The sequence below is a fragment of the Pseudorasbora parva genome, chromosome 5, assembly GCF_024679245.1.
Source record: "Pseudorasbora parva isolate DD20220531a chromosome 5, ASM2467924v1, whole genome shotgun sequence".
NCBI lineage: Eukaryota > Metazoa > Chordata > Actinopteri > Cypriniformes > Gobionidae > Pseudorasbora > Pseudorasbora parva.
Genome location: NC_090176.1, coordinates 29090153 through 29111454, shown reverse-complemented (window position 1 = coordinate 29111454; position 21302 = coordinate 29090153). Strand labels below are relative to the sequence as shown.

Below are 21302 nucleotides of genomic sequence, written 5' to 3'. Positions count from 1 at the left end.
TTGTCGTTGAACCCCCTGAATCTTCCTTCCTGCCGGGTGGGTTGTTCATTCAGTGTGCACTAATAAACATATATACAAGAGCTTCAAACAGGATCCCTGTAGTCCTCAACAACACCACAGATCACACTGTCACTCTACCTCCAAAGTGTGTTATTGGTGAAGTGTCTGCAGTTCAAAGTGTAATGCCCATGACCCCCTCTGCAAAAGTTGATTCACAAACATCAGTTGGCAAGCATTCATTCAATCTGGATGACTCCCCGATGCCAGAGGAGTGGAAAACACGCATTCGAGATAAACTGAACTCCATCCCTGAAGTTTTTGCGCTTGATGAGCTGTCATTTGGCCATACCGTTGCCGTGAAACATACCATCCGTCTGCAGGACGAGACGCCCTTCAAGGAAAGGTCCAGGCCGATACACCCCAGCGATCGAGAAGCTGTCAGACAACACCTTAGAGAGCTTCTGGATGCTGGTATAATAAGGGAATCCGAGAGTCCCTTTGCATCCCCAGTGGTTGTCGTGAAAAAGAAAAACGGAAAGATCAGACTATGCATCGACTATAGGAAGCTTAACAGCCGCACTATAAAGGATGCTTATGCTCTTCCTAACATCGAGGAGACGTTTTCTGCCCTGAGTGGAGCGAGGTGGTTCTCGGTGATGGATCTAAAGTCTGGTTATTACCAGGTGGAAATGGTCGAAGAAGATAAACACAAAACTGCGTTCACATGCCCATTAGGGTTTTACGAATTCAACCGTATGCCGCAAGGTGTCACAAACGCACCTAGCACCTTTCAACGCCTGATGGAAAAGTGTGTTGGAGACCTACATCTGAGCGAGGTTTTGGTTTTCTTAGACGACGTCATTGTCTTCTCCCAGACTTTAGAAGAGCACGAGGCAAGGCTCCTGAAGGTGCTTCATCGTCTCAAAGGCTATGGCCTAAAACTATCCCCAGAGAAGTGTCAGTTTTTTAAGTCCTCTGTAAAATACCTGGGCCATATTGTTGACGCTCAAGGAGTCCACACAGATCCAGATAAAGTGTCAGCTCTCAAGGATTGGCCCCGCCCTGGAAACAGAGAAGAACTGAAACGTTTCCTCGGATTTTCAGGGTATTACAGAAGATTTGTGGAGGGCTACTCAAAAATCGCCAGGCCTCTCAACGCTCTCACCGCTGGGTACTGTCCACCTAAAAAGAGAGGTAAAGTTTATAAAACACTGAGGGCTAACCCTGGTATTAGCCCCAGAGCACCCTTTGGCTCAGAGTGGACGCCTGAGTGTGAGTCCTCATTCAGAACACTGGTTGAAAAGTTGACGTCGGCCCCTGTACTCGCTTTCGCAAATCCCAAGCTTCCATATGTGCTACATACCGATGCTTGCTGTGAGGGGTTAGGAGCAGCTCTTTATCAAGCTCAAGATGGAAAGCTTAGAGTAATAGCGTATGCCAGCAGAGGCTTATCTAAAAGCGAGAAGAACTACCCTACTCACAAGCTAGAATTTCTAGCGTTAAAGTGGGCAGTTTGTGAGAAATTCTGTGATTACCTGTATGGTACAGACTTTTCAGTCCTAACAGATAACAATCCGCTTACCTATGTCCTTTCATCCGCAAAACTCGATGCAGCCGGACACCGCTGGCTAGCGGCCCTCTCAACCTTTAGATTCAACATCAAATATCGAGCTGGACGTGCTAATGGTGATGCGGACGGACTGTCAAGGAGACCTCAAGCGGCTCCTCAAGAGGATCATGAGTACCTGCAGGAAAAAGAACGGATTAACTCAATGACAAAACGCCTTATAGAGGGGGAGATTTCATCTGATGCAGTCTCAGCTGTATGTCAACGTCATTCAGTAACCATGCACTTACCTGTCCTTGCTGAGTCCCTTGTTGTTGATGCCTCCTCCTTACCTGATCTATTTACTTATAGTGGACAGGACACTGTACCTGGCATGACAAAAGAAAACTGGCATGAAGCACAAAGAAACGATCCATCAATTGGGAAAGTCATCACCTTGGTCAAAAAAAGGCAAAAGCCCCACTTCAAATCTGTAAAAGCTGAGTCACCTGAAGTCAAGTTACTCCTTCGGGAGTGGGATAAGCTTGAGCTCATTGATGATGTCCTTTACAGGAAGTGTTTTGACAGAGGAAACAAAATTCACCAGCTCATTTTACCTGAGGAATTCAGAGAAAGAGCTCTCAAAGGCTTTCACGATGAGGTTGGTCACCTAGGGCCAGAGCGTGTGTTCAGTCTTGCTCGTGCCAGATGTTATTGGCCTAAAATGAAAGAATCAGTTGAGAAGAAGTGTCACACATGCGAACGTTGTTTCAGAAGAAAAACTCCGCCACAGAGAGCAGCACCCATGGTAAATATTAAAACGACTTACCCGCTAGAGCTTGTTTGCATGGACTACTTGTCCCTTGAACCCGATGACCGTGACATCAGAAACGTACTTGTCATCACTGACCATTTCACCCGCTTCGCAGTAGCAGTGCCAACAAAAGACCAAAAGGCCAGAACTGTTGCTAAAGCTCTCTGGGAAAACTTCCTGGTCTACTATGGGTTCCCTAGTCGCCTTCATAGTGATCAGGGACGCGACTTTGAATCCCATACGATCAAGGAGCTGTGTTCACTGATAGGGGCCGAGAAAGTGCGCACCACCCCATACCACCCTCAGGGGAATCCTGTGGAGCGTTTTAACAGGACCCTAATCAGCATGCTCGGTACCCTTGACGAGAAAGACAAACATCACTGGCGAGACTTTGTGAGGCCTGTTGCACATGCGTACAACTGCACCAGGAATGATGCAACAGGTTACTCACCGTATGAACTGATGTTCGGCAGGCAGCCGACTCTGCCAGTTGACCTCATACTTGGCCTGAAACCTCCAACTGAGACTCATACAACTCACTCAGAGTATGTCCAAAACTTGCGCCAGAGACTCAAAGAAAGCTATGCACTAGCTGCAGAGAACTCCAAAAAGTCTGGAGAAAGAAATAAGCACAGATTTGATGCCAAAGTGAAAACTGCTGAATTAGAAGAAGGAGACCGTGTCCTGGTAAAGAATGTAAATGTCCGTGGTAAACACAAGTTAGCTGATAAATGGGAAAGGCCCATCCATATTGTTGTGAAGCGGATTGAAGGTGGTCCTGTGTACGTAGTGAAGCCAGAAACAGGAAATGGCCCTCGGCGTACACTTCACAGGGACTTACTTCTACCATGTGGGTTTCTGCCAGTTGAGACTTCTCCTGATTCAGTGCCATGTCAAAGCAAACAAACTCCAATCCGCCGGAGGAGTAGACAAAGCCAAGAGATGGAATGTGAATATTCGGACAGAGAAGAAGAGGATGATGGCTACTATGTGAATGAACCTCCACAGTTCACCACATGGGGACCCTATGTGCAAGAGTTTGAAGTCACCCCCGTCAGTGGATCTCAGTCTTCTCTGAGCCCCATGGCTCCTGAGTTCAAATCGACAGAACCCCAACCAACCCTTGATCATTTAGTTGTACCTCCTGACACAAATGCAGCTGTCTATCAGTCCCCAACCCAAAGTGACCATGTCATTATAGATATTCCAGAAGATGGAATATTGCAAAGCACAGTGATCACAGACCCGACTCTAGCTCACGACACAGACAGTGGTCAAATTCCGACCGATACAGAGAACGGGTTCCCTGTAACCTCTAAAAGGCACACAGAAGTTACTTGTGGGGAGGAACAAGGTGAGCCCAGACGTTCACACAGAGAAAGACATCCCCCACCCAAGTTCACTTATGAAGAGCTAGGGAAACCCCTAATCCTTGCGCTTAGTCAGTTTTTTGGAAAACTCCAAGACATTATTCCTGACCATCAGATACCTTGTCAGATTTAACACACATGCAGGGACTCATGTGGTTTAGAGGGGGAGGGTATAACCCTGTTAATTTTGCCTAATAAAGTCCTGAAATGACCTATAATACACTTCAAACTAGAGTAAAGTGCGATATCTAGTTTGCCACTAGGTGGCAGTGCACAATGAAAAGTTCTTCTTCTACTGTTTTCGTGCCTTCGCGTTGCAAAAAGTAGAGGCTGGAAAAAACGGGAGCAAGAGCAGTTGTATTGTGATTGCCATTGACTTAGAAAAATACATATATCCTTGAGTTTGAACAACATTGAAAGTTAGACGACACCTGTTGTAAAACAAAGTTATCTTGGTGAGTGAAACTATCATTTTGTGTTGATTAGTTTGAAACTGATATTGTGAAATGACTAAAAGGGGTTACATTTCAATGTTACAGTGGATTACATTGGAAAAAAATGTAAAAAACCAGTCTGGCTATCTACAATAGCAGTGGATGTTACCTAACAGGTACATTTTGTTGTATATTCTAATCTTGGTATAATGAAAGATGCATTCTGAAAGGATATAATTCAGTTTTTGAGGCAAATATGTCAGTTTTAGTTACTATGCTATACTGTACTTTTGTTTGTCCAATTCCATTTCATTGGTTTAAATTTAAAAGTTGTATAATTGAACATATGGACTTTTAAATGATGAAAAGATGGAAAAAAGTTACATTTAGTTGAACATTAGTTAATTTTCTGCACATTTTTTGTGTAGACTGGTTTTTTTTTAGGGTTCTTCTGGTCCCGGATCCTTCATGTCCTTTCCATTGAAGCTGGATTCCTCTCTGTTCGCCCTGGTGCCTTGTTCCCCGGTCTACTGCCTCAACTAACAGCGCTGCAACGATTCCATTGTGTGGTTTGAATTGGACGCTAAGTATTGAAGGGGTAGTTCAACAGTTAAACTATTTGAGTGCACTCAAGGGTAACTAATTTTCCTTTGAAGGATTCTCATTTTGTTTTTTTGTCCTTTTGTTTTATGAGATCTCAAAGTGTGGTTGATTTGTTAACATCAATGGAACTGTGAGAACTGAACTAAATATTGAATTTTGAATAATAACTCTAAAACTTTAATCTGTTGTCCTGTGCTTGCTTTGGAGTGGAATCTACAAGTCTTTTGACCATATTCAGTACATAACCAACCTCATCATTGAGTCTAGATTTAGATAACTCCTTCAATAGGTTTTTAGCCTGCCTATAAGCAGAACTACTATCGTAGGGTTACAAATGCATCAAGAAAAATTACTTTTATTGGAATTAATGGTTTTCTTCAAAAACATAGGTGTCATACTAATTAAATAATTAAAATAATAGATTTTACATTATTTGTTTTAATATATCAAACATGTTTATTTGTCCACTTTCCTTGTATATATTCATTACAAAATATTAAATGTATTCTTTTTAAATGCAGTTGTACTTTTTCTAAACAAACTCTAATCTAATTTAGGGGTTCACACTTGGCATATTTGATTTGATTAAAACAAACCCTGGTGCGATTGCTCTGTTAATGCGGTTCATTTGAGTAAGTGTGAACACTACCATCTGTATACCATCTGTGCTCACCAAACATGTGGACTTAGGGTGTTTACACACTTGGGTCCTCTTTAAAAGAACCAAACTCAGACTCCTTTAAGTGGACCAAGAAGTAAACCAAGTGAAAAAGGACACCATTCTCTTTACGTTCACACTATGCCTGTACCTGAAAGAGGACTCAGATCCTTTTTGGTCCCCTTTAGTAGGAATGTGGTCTCAGACCCCTTTGTGTGGTGGATTTCACACATCCACCTTTGTAACTAACATTTTAATTGTTTTCCTGATACATGTTTATTTTATTGCAGAAGGCAATTATAACATCAGCATACAAAAAATAAACAACACACTAAAATAATAAAAGAAAGATGCAAATTAAATAAACTGCTTTTAACTTTCCAGGTAAAGTATAGATATGCCTAAAAGCAGCATTCAAGTAAGAAATTGAATTATCACATTAAAAAAAATAAAACTGCATGTTCTTTACTGTATTACTCCACTAATTCTTATATTAGGCTAATAATACAGATGTTTCCGTTAACTTAAGACAAACCCCCCTGTTTGTGTGAAACTTGTGTGTTTTTGACGCTTTAAAATAAATGCAATAAGACGCTAAAGATTCAGTTTATTTCACGCGCTGTGACAGCTGGCTTCTGTGCATGCGCTTTAGGCACTCGTCACACCTTTTTAAACTGGCAAGGCGCGCAGCCGGGTCTCAGTTCGGAAAGCGGTTGAAATTGCAATAAACAAGTATATGTTGTTAACTAATAAGTTGTAGAGATTTGTCAGAAGAATCAGCCGCGATGAACAGGCGATTTGTATGGAGGCATCTGATGAACAAACTACATTGGCGAACAGAAAAAATCAAGTAAGCCCAGAGCGGTTTGTGTTCAGACTGCGTGTTTTTTAGCGAACCGTACCATAAGATGAGATCGAATCGTACCCAGACCTGTTTTTTTCTAGTCATAGTCGAGATGTTGGCCAGTTTCTTTGTTTGTGTGTATGACAAAAGCATTACTGCTGGTTTTTACACATTTTATAAGCTTTTCATGAGTTCTCAAAATGCCATCATATGCCAACAAGCACATTTAGTCCTGCTCACAGCATTTTTTGATGTTCTGGAAATATATTTGCAATATATACATAAATAAAGTTGATCAATAAGGTTGTGAGCATATCCACATGCCTTTAGTATCAGTGCTTTTTTTTTTTTTTTTTTTTTGCAAACCAAACTAGCTAAGTTGACCTTAAACACCTAAACACCTTAGATCTACTTATATAAGTATATTATTATTTTCTAATCTGAACCTTCCATTTACACTTCCAACCTTACATTTCTCACAGACAATGTGAAAATTATCTTTTCAGACAGAGAACAACATTAAAACAGGTCTTCAGCAGTCCTTTCCATGGCCTTTCTCTACTCATCTACTGCATCTGAAATCGCATCCATGGATAGTAAAGTGTCAATTGGATGTGAACTTCAGAATCATGGCAGAAGTAGTAGATCATTTTTTATGAATACTGAGAATTCAAACATTCTACTCGGGGTGGGTTATAATGTGTTCTATCTGTCAAGTTTTTTTTGTTTGTTTGTTTTTGTTTTTTAGTTTTTTTTGAAGAAGAAGAAGAAGAATTCATAGAATGTTTTCATTGATAAAATATTTCAGAAAGCAGAGCATGCCAGTTCTATTTGACCCCGTTTATACATTCTAGGGTTAATAGTGTGTCAATATCAAATACCAGCATGCCTTGATTTTTGTATTGATCAATCTAATTATTGCTTTAGCTAAGTCACTATCCATGTTATTTTCAAAAAAAAATAATTTAATGTGTGCCGCTTAAGGCTTCCGCTTCCAGCTATTTTAGCTGTACAAAAACATTTAAACTGGAATATTTTATTATTTTAGGTAACACTTTATTTTAATAGTCCACTTCAGACATTCTACCGACTATAAGTAACTTGGCAACTACATGTCAACTAACTGTCATTAGAGTATTTGTAGACTGTCTGATTAGTATTTACTAAAACTTTATTTTGTTGGTCCCCCAACAGACATTCTACTTACTATAAGTAACTTGGCAACTACAATTCAACTTATTCTACTAACCCGAATCCTAACACATAACCATAACTTACCAGTCTACTGATAGTCTAATACTCTAATAAGAGTTAGCTGACATGTAGTTGCAAAGTTACTTATAGTTAGTAGTAGGGGTGGGCGATATCTCGATATTTAAAATATATCGAGATATTTTTTCAACTCGATATGGATTTGGACATATCGTATATATCGATATATTGTTTATATTAAATTCTGATTCCGCCACTTTGCTTCCCTGTGCTGTGCTCGGCTGCTCGCTCCCGCTCGCGCGCCTCCCGCCTCATTGCTTTTGTTCCCCCTCCCCTCGCGTGTCGTCTCAGTGCACACGGCGGAGTCCGCAACCAGGTGAGGATTAGTTATCATGTTGACAAGCGCGCGCGTTGTTCAGGACTCAGTTAAGAGATCACGTTTTCCTTCTAACACAACTGCTTGCTTAAATTTATAAAGAAATAATGTTCATCATAGTTCAAATCGCACGTTTCACCCACAGTCAGGTGATTGACACTGGTGCGAGACGCAGTCTCAGTCACAATCATGCCAGTTTATGATTTGTGTGTAACTGATCGCATAGTTTTCGGTTAAAATGTCAAAATGATCGCATATCATTTGAAAACATTTAAAAAGTATTGCAATATCATTACTATGATTATTTTGTCAGCTTTATCACGGGATTATGATGAACAGGTCTATTCACGTTTTAACCAAGAGGGAAAAACGCGACATCTCGGGTGTCCTGAGACACGCGGTGCTCTTCTGTCAGTTGTACTGTATCATATTATCATATAGCCTAGCTTCTGACATTCATATTTCGTTCTGTAACTGGAAAAGAAGTTAAATTCAGCTCATGTGTAGCCTACATGATCCGCATGATGAGTTTGAATTTTGATAAAAATTTAACAGGAAATGGTGTTATGACAAAATCAGTTTATTTATATCTCAGTCATGCCCCCATCTTTCTGCAAAATGCTTACTGTTTTACTGTTAAGTGTAAATAAGGGAGTCTTTGATTCATCTTTTGAAAGCATGAAATAAATGAAAAGAAGGCAATAATATTTATTTTCTTTTACAGTTAAATTATTATTATTTATGTAATCAGGGAGTTTTTTTTTTTTTAAATGTCGCAAAAGGACTTTGTTCCTACATGAACTGACTACCTCTTTGCACTTCAATAAAAAAAGAAAAGAATTTGTGGTATTTGGCATATTTGTTTTTGCTGTAGTTTTTAGGGGGTTATTTTTCCTGTAAAGATATCGAGATATATATCGTATATCGAGATATAGCAAAATATATCGAGATATATTTTTTGCTCCATATCGCCCAGCCCTAGTTAGTAGTTTGTTTAAAATGGACTATCAAAATAAAGTGTAATCTTATTTTAATTATTATATTATTAAAATCATAAACACACTGTTTTGTAGTGTAAATAGTTTTCCTGTTTACTGGACTGAATGTATAATGGCTAATGACAGAAGTCTCCTGTATTCACAGGAAATGGCTTACTTCTGAAAGGTGGATAAGGAGGCGGACGGATAGCCAGGATGTTTTGGTTTACATCTCAGTTGTAAACCATGATTTGCTACTTTTTAGTTAGTTGTGTGTTAGTCACTAGTTAAGTGACTTTTATAATCAATGGGGTACTTCAGTGCTAAAAAGATGAATCTGTATTTAAACTGGGTCATTAGTGTAGTAGAAATGTGAAATTATTTTTGAATTGGGTGCCTTCTAGACTGAGAAAAGACTCATGGGGATGAAAGACTACAATTCCCAGAATGCTTTGCTGCCCTGTGAGGCCATTCCCAAAGCCACCTACTGGATTACTGTGAGTTGGAGAAGACACTACAATTAAATACTGAACGTTTCTGTTCAATATAACGATCGAGTTGCCGTGTGAGTTTCACAGCACTAACTCAGATTAGGAGTCAGATTACATTTAACATCATAAATGAGCTGATGAGCTCTCGTGATGTGAGTTGAGGAAATCACGACCACGCTCGAGGGCCACGGGATACATTCACAACGCGTGTTCAGTCTGGTGCGTTTTCAGTTCATGCCTTTGGAAGCTTAACTTTCATAGAAATTAATTTGAGAAGTTAAAGCAGTTACATTGTTTAGCATCCGTTTAAATGAGTGCCTGCAGCTGTGAGCTGTGCTGTGAGTGTGATCTCCCATTGCGGGTTGAAAACATGTGGAAATGGCTCCCTCTGCTGGCTGTAGTCTTTAGCCTCTGGCCAAACACTCCAAAGATGACGCAAATATCGTCAATTTGTGTCATGGGAGAATTTTTCCAGAAATAAAATGCATAAATGCTAAATCGCTGAAGTAACCCTTTAAGAGATTGGGACATTCTCATTTTAGAGCTCATCTGATTGGACAAAAATCAACTGTGTAGTGCAGGATAAGTCATCATTATTCTATCAGCCCATAGCTTTTTAAATGCAATTACACCTCTGTGAAAGTTGATGTACTTCAGTTGTCTTCAAACAAGAAAAAAGGGGACATGTCTAATTCTGTTTTTTATTTTTTATATCATGGCTAACTAGTTTTATTTTCTTTCTGCTGTGGAATAGGACAGACATGTATTATATCTATCAGCATGCTTTTCAGCTTTTTCAAGGTCCTTTCATTCATCATAATGCTACTTCAATCCTAGTCTTCTGACCTGTAAGTGAAAAGATGTTTTTTTTTTTTTTTGTAGCTGAAGTGTATGTCTGCTCTTTTGAAATGTTAGTGTGTCGGACACTCATTATTTGCCCTCAGTTTATTTCAATTAACTTTTCTATCATAATCACCAGTTATTTTTCCTCAAAGATGAAGTGCTAATGTACTCCTTTTCCTCAAGGGGTAAAGTTAAAAGGACCGACTTACAGGGGCTGTGCAAAACAGGCATTTCTTGGGGCATGCTGGGGGCTGCCTGGGGCTGGCCAGTCTTTCTCACTATTGCATCATGCCAGGTCAAAAAGATTGATTGAACACTTGCAGCTGTAAAAATGTCAAAAAAGGAAAAGGTTTAAAAGCGGGTAATATCCATTTTGCGCTCTCTCTCTCTCTCTCTCTCTCTCTCTCTCTCTCTCTCTCTCTCTCTCTCTCTCTCTCTCTCTCTCTCTCTCTCTCTCTCTCTCTCTCTCTCTCTCTCTCTCTCTCTCCCCCTCTTCCTCTCATTCTTTCTGTGTTTATTTTGAGATCTTCTCAATGCTTTGCTCTTCTGAGATTTCACTCTGTTTTTCTGTTCTGGTGTCTCGGTTGCATTTTACTGTCACTCAGTCTTTTCTATCACTCTCTGTCTCAGGTGTGCTAATAGTGGAGTATTTTTATCAAAGAGAACTCAAGTCACATTCGACCTTAGTTGAATGAGGGACATTTTTGTTTGAAAACAAATCTGTCACTGCTCAAGGTCATTTGATCAAAGGCTTGCAATATTTAAACCTACAACGTTCTGGTTATCAAACCAGATCTTTAATGATTATTTAGTCATATCAATCCATCCATCAGTTACATAACATTTTACTATATAATTAATTACAGTCCTTGAAAATAATGAGTGGTTTTCAGAGTGAGTCACTGAATTATTTACTTGACCGATTTATTCAAAGTCACTGCTTCATTCAGATACTAAATAACATGTGAGTTGGGTTTTCTTTGACTTTGACCAACAAAAATAGTACCAAAGTAATGTTGTGTCGAAAAATTAAAACCCTGTAAGAACCCATTATAATCAGTGTCTTTTGCAACACAAGTCACCAACAGTAAACAAATATGTCCCATTGTATTTCTGGTGTCCTCCACGCTCTAGCACACTTGTGACACAAGGGTCAAATGGATTTGGATCATTTGCTTCGACGTGTCCAGTGTAAACAGCTTCAGGAGCCGTTCACACAGAACTTATTTGCGCATTCCACTACACTTTAATTTTCCATTTATTTTCTGTGAGGTTCAGCTGCTTCACGTCTTTTGCAAACGCTTCTTCTTGTGTTTTGAAACACTATATATATATATATATATATATATATATATATATATATATATATATATATATATATATATATATATATATATATATATATATACATACACATACAATTAACTGTTAAATATATAGAAAAAACTATTCATTCATTGTCTATTCATTCTTTTTGCTGTTTTCTGTTCTTTTCTATTTATCCCGTATAATCATCTCCTGTAGACCTAGTTTTTCCCTTTTTTCCTCCTATTTCACCCCCCTCTCTCGATCTCTTGCCAGTGTTGGCTCAGAGCTTTCACATCCTGCATAATATTGCTTCTCAGCCGATAAAACAGTGAGTACAAATCCCGCTCCAGAATCGATGGGCACAGTTATTCCTGTGACCCCTGCCAACCATCTGGCTTCCAGCCACACAGTCCTTCAGCCAACATGTGAGCTGACAGACCACTGCAGCCCTGCACTGTACCTGTCTCCCCAGGGGCCAGACAGACCCTGCCTGCTGGACCAGACACAGTGTGTCGCTGTGTGTCCAGGTGCATATGTGTGTGCGGTCTGGTCAAACTCTTCCAAAATACCTGCGTGAGGTTTGGAACGGCTTCATTTTCCACCAGGCCACCCAGTGATTTTAAACTACCTGCTTCTCATGAAGTCAAACTTTATTGTAATTTTCAAGAGATTCACTGGAATATTTGAGAAGTTTTTTGGTGCACTGAAGTAGATCTTTTGTCTTTCTTTTTGAATTATTTTGTTTGTCATAATTCTAGGGAGCTACGAGTAATACAATTATGTTTGATACAGATTTAATACATTTAAATATAAATTAATTTGATGATTCATAATGTTATGGCCAATATTAAAATGATTTGTATTGACATGTAATGAATCTTTTGTTGGTATTATTTATTATTATAATATTAAACATTTTTGTCTAGATTGTGCATCTTAAAAAGTATAACCTGTTTTATCCAAACCACCTGAAAACAGATTTGCAAATGTTTCACAGTGTTTTGTGATATATTCCTCCCTGGCATTTTCTTACACCATAATCTTTTTTCCACTGCTTTGGGAACGTGGGCAGTGTAGTTGGCAGGCTGTATTTCGACCCTTCGGAGCTCACAGTAGCTTAATTCGCATTCAAACCACATAATTCTTATTCTCTGCTGTGAGCTCATCTGAAACTCCCAAAATAAAGCGGTGCTAAATCATCACATTTAAGCTGTGAGAGATATATAGGTCAGTTTCATGCTTAATTATTATCATTGCATAATATAATCGTGTTCTTAAAGAAAGACTCATTTGTTCCCATTTCATGCTTGGCTTATATTATATATATTTTATATTTTATTGTTATATTTAAGTTATACAAATGACAAAATCAAATAGTTGTAATACTATACATTTATAATATATCATTGTGTTTATCTAATTCTTGTAATCTTTGACTTGAATTTTAGTTCCATGTTTTCAAAATGTCACTTTTCGCATATGTTTTCTAATGCTTAAAATCTCTCCTTTTTTAGTGCAACAACGATTATGTTCCCGTGTGCGGCTCCAACAACGAAAACTATGAAAATGAGTGTTTTCTGAGGAGAGACGCCTGCAAACAGCAGACCGAGATCCTGGTGGTCTCTGAAGGATCCTGTCCAGCCGGTACGTTCAGTCGTGGGTTTGGTGCGTATTTCTCTTAAAGGCGAATCCACCGCCTAATCATTTGCATGTTCAATTGTATTTGTGAGTATGAAGATATCAGATTGAGCAGAACTTCAGTTTATTCATCCCTGTGGTCTGAAACAGACAGACAGTCATATCTGTGTTGTGTTTCAACATGTCTGCTAAATGCATAAATGTAAATGTAAATGTTATACTTCAGTCAGGCAATACCCATAATAACTTTAACAGGCTAGAGCTGTGTATTACTGCTTTGTGTTGTGTTTTGCTATCTTTTAAAACCTAGTGAGCTGCATTCTGAGTTTTTTTAAGGCATGAGTGCTGTTCCACAAGACTGGATTGTTGTTAGAAATGATTTCAGATAAACATCCCCCTTTTTCCTTTTATATAATGTTCATGATTATGAACGAGCATTGCATGTTTAAGGCAAATCAAAAACCAAATATGATGCGATACGAGCGAAAGTGTGCTCTGTGGTCAGTTAATGGTATATTGCAGAGAGTAAAGCAGATGTTTGGTGATCAGGGAGTTGCTGAGTCAGACTCCATTAAACAGTGCCTAAACACACTGAAACCTCTAAAAATGATCTCTAGGGAGGAGAGAGAGAGAGTGTGGGAGGCAAGTATTTGTGCTTATGGAGCATCCAGAGAATGAAATGTTCTCTTCTCGCTGTGTGTGCCTGTTTCTGTGTATACAGGTAAATTCATAATTCAATCCCAGCAGGATGTTGGTTCTCATCTATTCCTGAATGTGCGTGCATGTACTTGTCTGTAGGTGCTCTGGAAGGTAAAAGCTAATTTACTGAAACAAGCCACAGAAAACAAGAGTCTTTGTCTCTGTGATGCTTGAATGGCGCCACTGAATCATCTCTCATCATCTGTCTGTTTGGCTCTGTCTCTGAACACTTTCCTGTCATCTTTTGCTTTTATTTCACATTTTATTTTTATGCATTGAGTGTACATCAGATCATTCCAGTTTAAGTACCTCATGGACATAATTCTGAAAACAAAGTTAAAATTGCAATTGTGATCAAGGGCATCTTCTTTACTTCCAGTGTGTCTCAGAAAACTGGAGTTTTTTCAATATCTTTTTAATAGTTTGATTCCATGATCCTAACAAGTACCTCAGATGGTACTTTGTAAATATTTATTTATTTCCTTTGCTTGGCTATTGAGTAATCTAATTAACTTCATATATTTTTGCAGAGAAAGTGAAGTCCCTAATTGAAGATCATATACAGTTCAGGCATATGACATATGTCCTAATATTGTGTTGGTCTCCCTTTTGCTGCCAAAACAGCCCTGACCCGTCGAGGCATGGACTCAACTAAACCCCTGACGGTGTGCTGTGGTATCTGGCAACAAGATGTTAGCAGTAGATCCTTTCAGTCTTGTAATTTCCAAGGAAGGGCCTACATGAATTGGACTTTTGTTCAGCCAATCCCACAGATGCGCGATTGGATTGAGAGCTGGGGAATTTGGAGGTCAAGTCAACACATGCAGTCCCATATGCAACAAACTGCGATACACTGTGTATTATTACACCTTTCTATCATAACCAGCATTACCTACTTGAGCAATTTGAGCTACAGCTGCTTGTCTGTTTGATCGGACCACACGAGTCAGCATTCACTCCCCACATACATCAGTGAGCTTTGGCCGCCCATGACCCTATCACCAGTTCACCGCTGTTCCTTCCTTGGACCACTTTTGGTAGATACTGACCACTGCAGAACGGGAACACCCCACAATAACTGCAATTTTGGAGATGCAGTTTTGTCGTCAAGCCATCACAATTTGGTCCTTGTAAAACACGCTCAAATCCTTATACCTGCCCATTTTTCCTGTTTCTAACACAAAAAACTGTGAGGACAAAAATGTCCACTTGCAGCCTAATATATCCCACTCACTAACAGGGGCTGTGATGAAGAGATAATCAGTGTTATTCACTTCCCCTGTCATAACGTCATGCCTGCTATGTACAGTGCAATAAAATACAATTGCTTTAATTATTTATATTAAGTTATATACAGTACAATTCAAACATTTGTAGATGATTTTTTAATGTTTTTAAAAGAAGTCTCTCATAATCACCAGGGCTGCATTTATTTGCATAATAACTTATCTTATTTTTATTATTGCATTGATCCCAAACCTTTGTATTATATACAGTGAGGAAAATAAGTATTTGAACACCCTACTATTTTGCAAGGTCTCCCACTTGGAAATCATGGAGGGATCTGAAATTGTCATCGTAGGTGCATGTCCACTGTGAGAGACATAATCTATAAAAAAAAAATCCAGAAATCACAATATATGATTTTTTTTAACAATTTATTTTTATGATACAGCGGCAAATAAGTATTTGAACACCTGTCTATCAGCTAGAATTCTAACCCTCAAAGAGCTGTTAGTGTGCCTTTAAAATGTCCACCTCCACTCTATTTATTATCCTAAATTAGATGCACCTGTTTGAGGTCGTTAGCTGCATAAAGACACCTGCCCACCCCATACAATCAGTAAGAATCCAACTACTAACATGGCCAAGACCAAAGAGCTGTCCAAAGACACTAGAGACAAAATTGTACACCTCCTCAAGGCTGGAAAGGGCTGCGGGGAAATTGCCAAGCAGCTTGGTGAAAAAAATTCCGTCTGTTGGAGCAACCATTAGAAAATGGAATAAGCTAAACATGACTGTCAATCTCCCTCGGACGGGGGCTCCATGCAAGATCTTACCTCGTGGGGTCTCAATGATCCTAAGAAAGGTGAGAAATCAGCCCAGATCTACACGGGAGGAGCTGGCCAACGATCTGAAAAGAGCTGGGACCACCGTTTCCAAGGTTACTGTTGGTAATACACTAAGACGTCATAATTTGAAATCATGCATGGCATGGAAGGTTCCGCTGCTTAAACCAGCACATGTCCAGGCCCGTCTTAAGTTTGCTAATGACCATTTGGATGATCCAGAGGAGTCATGGGAGAAAGTCATGTGGTCAGATAGAACTTTTTGGTCATAATTCCACTAAACGTGTTTGGAGGAAGAAGAATGATGAGTACAAGAACACCCTCCCTACTGTGAAGCATGTGGGTGGTAGCATCATGCTTTTGGGGTGTTTTTGTGCACATGGGACAGGGCGACTGCACTGTATTAAAGAGAGTATGACTGGGGCCATGTATTGCAAGATTTTAATTAAATCTTGCAGTTAGAGCATTGAAGATGGGTCGAGGCTGGGTCTTCCAACATGACAATGACCCGAAGCACACAGCCAGGATAACCAAGGAGTGGCTCTGTTAGAAGCATATCAAGGTTCTAGCGTGGCCTAGCCAGTCTCCAGACCTAAACCCAATAGAGAATCTTTGGAGGAGCTCAAACTCTGTGTTTCTCAGCGACAGGCCAGAAACCTGACCTGATCTAGAGAAGATCTGTGTGGAGGAGTGGGCCAAAATCCCTCCTGCAGTGTGTGCAAACCTGGTGAAAAACTACAGGAAACATGTAACCTCTGTAATTGCAAACAAAGGCTACTGTACCAAATATTAACATTGATTTTCTCAGGTGTTAAAATACTTATTTGCAGCTGTATCAAACAAATACATAGTTTTAAAAATCATATACAGGGAGTGCAGAATTATTAGGCAAGTTGTATTTTTGAGGATTAATTTTATTATTGAACAACCATGTTCTCAATGAACACAAAAAAAAACTCATCAATATCAAAGCTGAATATTTTTGGAAGTTTTAGTTTTTAGTTTTAGCTATTTTAGGGGGATATCTGTGTGTGCAGGTGACTATTACTGTGCATAATTATTAGGCAACTTAACAAAAAACAAATTTATACCCATTTAAATTATTTATTTTTACCAGTGAAACCAATATAACATCTCAACATTCACAAATATACATTTCTGACATTCAAAAACCAAACAAAAACAAATCAGTGACCAATATAGCCACCTTTCTTTGCAAGGACACTCAAAAGCCTGCCATCCATGGATTCTGTCAGTGTTTTGATCTGTTCACCATCAACATTGCGTGCAGCAGCAACCACAGCCTCCCAGACACTGTTCAGAGAGGTGTACTGTTTTCCCTCCTTGTAAATCGCACATTTGATGATGGACCACAGGTTCTCAATGGGGTTCAGATCAGGTGAACAAGGAGGCCATATCATTAGATTTTCTTCTTTTATACCCTTTCTTGCCAGCCACGCTGTGGAGTACTTGGACGCGTGTGATGGAGCATTGTCCTGCATGAAAATCATGTTTTTCTTGAAGGATGCAGACTTCTTCCTGTACCACTGCTTGAAGGAGGTGTCTTCCAGAAACTGGCAGTAGGACTGGGAGTTGAGCTTGACTCCATCCTCAACCCGAAAAGGCCCCACAAGCTCATCTTTGATGATACCAGCCCAAACCAGTACTCCACCTCCACCTTGCTGGCGTCTGAGTCGGACTGGAGCTCTCTGCCCTTTACCAATCCAGCCACGGGCCCATCCATCTGGCCCATCAAGACTCACTCTCATTTCATCAGTCCATAAAACCTTAGAAAAATCAGTCTTGAGATATTTCTTGGCCCAGTCTTGACGTTTCAGCTTGTGTGTCTTGTTCAGTGGTGGTCGACTTTCTGCCTTTCTTACCTTGGCCATGTCTCTGAGTATTGCACACCTTGTGCTTTTGGGCACTCCAGTGATGTTGCAGCTCTGAAATATGGCCAAACTGGTGGCAAGTGGCATCTTGGCAGCTGCACGCTTGACTTTTCTTAGTTCACGGGCAGTTATTTTGCACCTTGGCTTTTCCACATGCTTCTTGCGACCCTGTTGACTATTTTGAATGAAACGCTTGATTGTTCGATGCCCACGCTTCAGAAGCTTGGCTATTTTAAGACTGTTGCATCCCTCTGCAATATATCTCTCTATTTTTGACTTTTCTGAGCCTGTCAAGTCCTTCTTTTGACCCATTTTGCCAAAGGAAAGGAAGTTGCCTAATAATTATGCACACCTGATATAGGGTGTTGATGTCATTAGACCACACCCCTTCTCATTACAGAGATGCACATCACCTAATATGCTTAATTGGTAGTAGGCTTTCCAGCCTATACAGCTTGGAGTAAGACAACATCCATAATGAGGATGATGTGGTCAAAATACTCATTTGCCTAATTATACTGCACTCCCTGTATTGTGTTTTCTGGATGTCTCTCACAGTGGACATGCACCTACAATGACAATTTCAGACCCCTCCATGATTTCTAAGTGGGAAAACTTGCAAAATAGCAGGGTGTTCAAATACTTATTTTCCTCACAGTAGTGTATATACCAGTCTCACTAGCCAAACTACAAACCAATATTGTCAAAGTATATTTCAGCAAAAAGTCATATATTATAGAAAGAAGGATCTCAGATCAGCAGTCTCAGGTGTGTAAGTTTGTTAGCTCATAATTCAAACCTAATGGCCAAAAGACATTTTCAACAGCCCTGTTATATTCCTTACTAATTTCATTCTGACTGTTCAATTCAGATTGAATAGCACATTTATACATATAATTATGTCAAGGATTACATTATGTAGTTGAACGTTTCCCTGAATGATTTCTGTTTAAAAACAGCTTTATGTTAGACCAAAAGAATATACCCACAGCCCGATGAGATTTTCACACTTTCAGCCCTGAGGGCGTTGAAGAAAGAGACAGAGAAATGGACTGCCTTACAGTTCTGATGCTTGTACCAACTCATCTAACTCTTTGACACTGATTTCCTCTCCACTAATTCCCTGGCAAATGATCCAGCAGCTGACAGATGACCTACAGAGATAAGTGAAGTGTATCACACTCTGCTATTTTCGTTATTTCTCCGAGGCTGGTTGCAACTTGGCTCCTCTGTCTTCATTCATACATCAATATCATAACTGAAAGTGAGCACCTTCATGCACCAGGAAATAGGACATTGATTGTAATAACCAGAGAAGTATTAAAGGCGTCATATCACATAATATATTTTTATAGTTTGTCATATTTTCCACTCTTTGTCAGTGTCAGTATTAAATTTTCCTCTGCCTTTAAGAAATACTATTGGGTTGTAAACAAGCATGTGTTAAAGCATTCATCAGTCACAGTTTTTGTACATTAAATTCAAGTTGTTTTTTGAGTCATAAAAGTTACACTATGAAGTTTACAAGTCAGACTGTAATTGCTTAATTATTACAATGCTTTACAGAGATGCTACTGATCCACTACCGATCAAGTTTGTGGTCAGTAAGATTTTTTTTAATGTTTTTGAAAGAAGTCTTCAGATTTAGGTCTGTGTTTGGCGCTCTCCATGGTGCTGAATATCATTCCGCATGTGTTGAATGATGCTGGATGGCATCAAAAGCGCCATTGTTTTTGTTTAGTTTTTTCTTTTTTCAGTTATAATCCTTCAATTCAAACTAGTCTGGTGTAAGTATTAAATGTTTAGGTAATATTTAAAGTTATTTAAAGATTATATGTAAAGATTATAATCTCATTCACCAATAGTTTCTTCGAATACTGTTTGGTGAAATCCTGTTATATAGTTTCGCAAAATGAGTCCTTGCTGTGCTCCGCTGAAACTTTCAGAAGGATCTTATGTGCAAAATATTGAGAAGTATCACAGAGGTGAGGTGAGTGTATGCTTCTCTCTATTTTCTGGCATTGATAAGTGGGCTATTTACCTCGCAAACGGTACCGAGTTCACCGCTGTGCTGCTGTAAGATCAGTGTGAATAATACACTGATTAAGGAGACGGGCCAGTGCTTATATTGAGTTTTCAGTGTGGCACAGGGCAGCTAGCCATTAGCTTAGTGGTGTGGAACTGTAGAGAGGAGAAGGTACTTCATTTTCGACATTGGAAAAGGAGGTTAAGATAGTCTTTCTGAGTAATCACACTCCATGTAGTGCTAAAGGAGCTTTCTAAATGCATGGAGTATGCTTAATATTACAAGAAATTTCTTTTTCAAAATATTCACATAGCAGTAGCACTACAGTAACTATGTTACTTAACGGTAGTTATCTTGCTTTTAGTTTCCTTCTCGTGGACTTTTAGTTTGCATCCATTAGTTAGTTGTCCTTTGTTTAGTTTCCAGCCACTTGTTAGCTACTATGGAGATCCATTAAAGATATAGTTCACCCAAAACCCCATAATTTAATCTCTCTCAAGCCGTACGACAATCTTCTTTCAAACGAATACAGTCAGAGTTAGGCCTGTCACGATAAAAAAATTTGCTGGACGATAAATTGGCCAAGAAACTATTGCGATAAACGATAATATTGTCATTCTGAGACCATTTTCATCTAAAATAATGATAATGGCATAAAAATGCAAGTACACCTTTTCAAAGATCAATAAACTTTAATTTCTAAAGACTCTTTAACACTAAAAATGAAAAACATTTTAAATAACCACAATAAATGAACAAAACAACCAAAAAACAATAAAAGCATGGACTCTCAGTCTGTTTAAAAAAAATACATTTAAATAAGTACCAAAAACATATTTAGGAGCATATTAGGGGCGGCACGGTTCATAAAACCCACGGTTCGGTTTGTATCACGGTTTTAGGGTCACGGTTTTCCGTACGGTTATTTTTTTTTTTTTTTGTACTTCAGCATATGATATATTGATTATCCACAATTTAGGATACAGTATTAAAAAATGTGTTATATTCTAGCCTAATCATGCACAAACTGAACTTGACCATCTCTGAGGAAAGTGATATTTTAATACAGAGAGATAGAAGATAGCTTTTCATTTATTTGGCAAAAAAGGAGAACGTGTATTGCTATCTCTACAGGAACTTATGTGCCTTTTTAGCACACAAAGATTGAACAGAAGAATTAACTTGCGTTTATCAAACTTCAGTGTAGCTTTAAGCCTCGTTTATGCATGACGCGTCCGCTCGAGCGTGAGGGTGCGCGTGGCAAAAATGATGTTGACGCGGTGTGCGCGAGACCCCATTTCGCTTGCCATTGTGCACGTCAAATTTCGTAACTTTGCGCGTGGCTCCGCAACCGAAGAGCCATGAGTTCCAGACGAATCTGCTGGCCGAGAATGCCGTCTCATCACGACGCACCCGGTCTGTGCGTCAAGTATAAACACCTCCCCAAACGCACGAGGCGTGCGCAGTCAACGAGAGAGACGAGGAAAACAAAAAAGCATGCA

At 39.3% G+C, this 21302-nt stretch overlaps 1 protein-coding gene across 4 annotated transcripts in view; it reads left to right on the top strand.

Annotated features, from left to right (window-relative positions):
• The window catches only part of tmeff2a (transmembrane protein with EGF-like and two follistatin-like domains 2a), a 102858-nt gene that overhangs the window by 33974 nt on the left and 47582 nt on the right, over positions 1 to 21302 (top strand). For 2 of the 4 annotated variants that reach the window (XM_067443817.1, XM_067443816.1), the window contains exon 3: positions 12991 to 13141. In XM_067443817.1, the coding sequence (XP_067299918.1) occupies positions 12991 to 13141 (151 nt within the window). The remainder of the gene's footprint in view (positions 1 to 12990; positions 13142 to 21302) is intronic. The other 2 variants (XM_067443819.1, XM_067443818.1) reach the window with 1 other exon arrangement.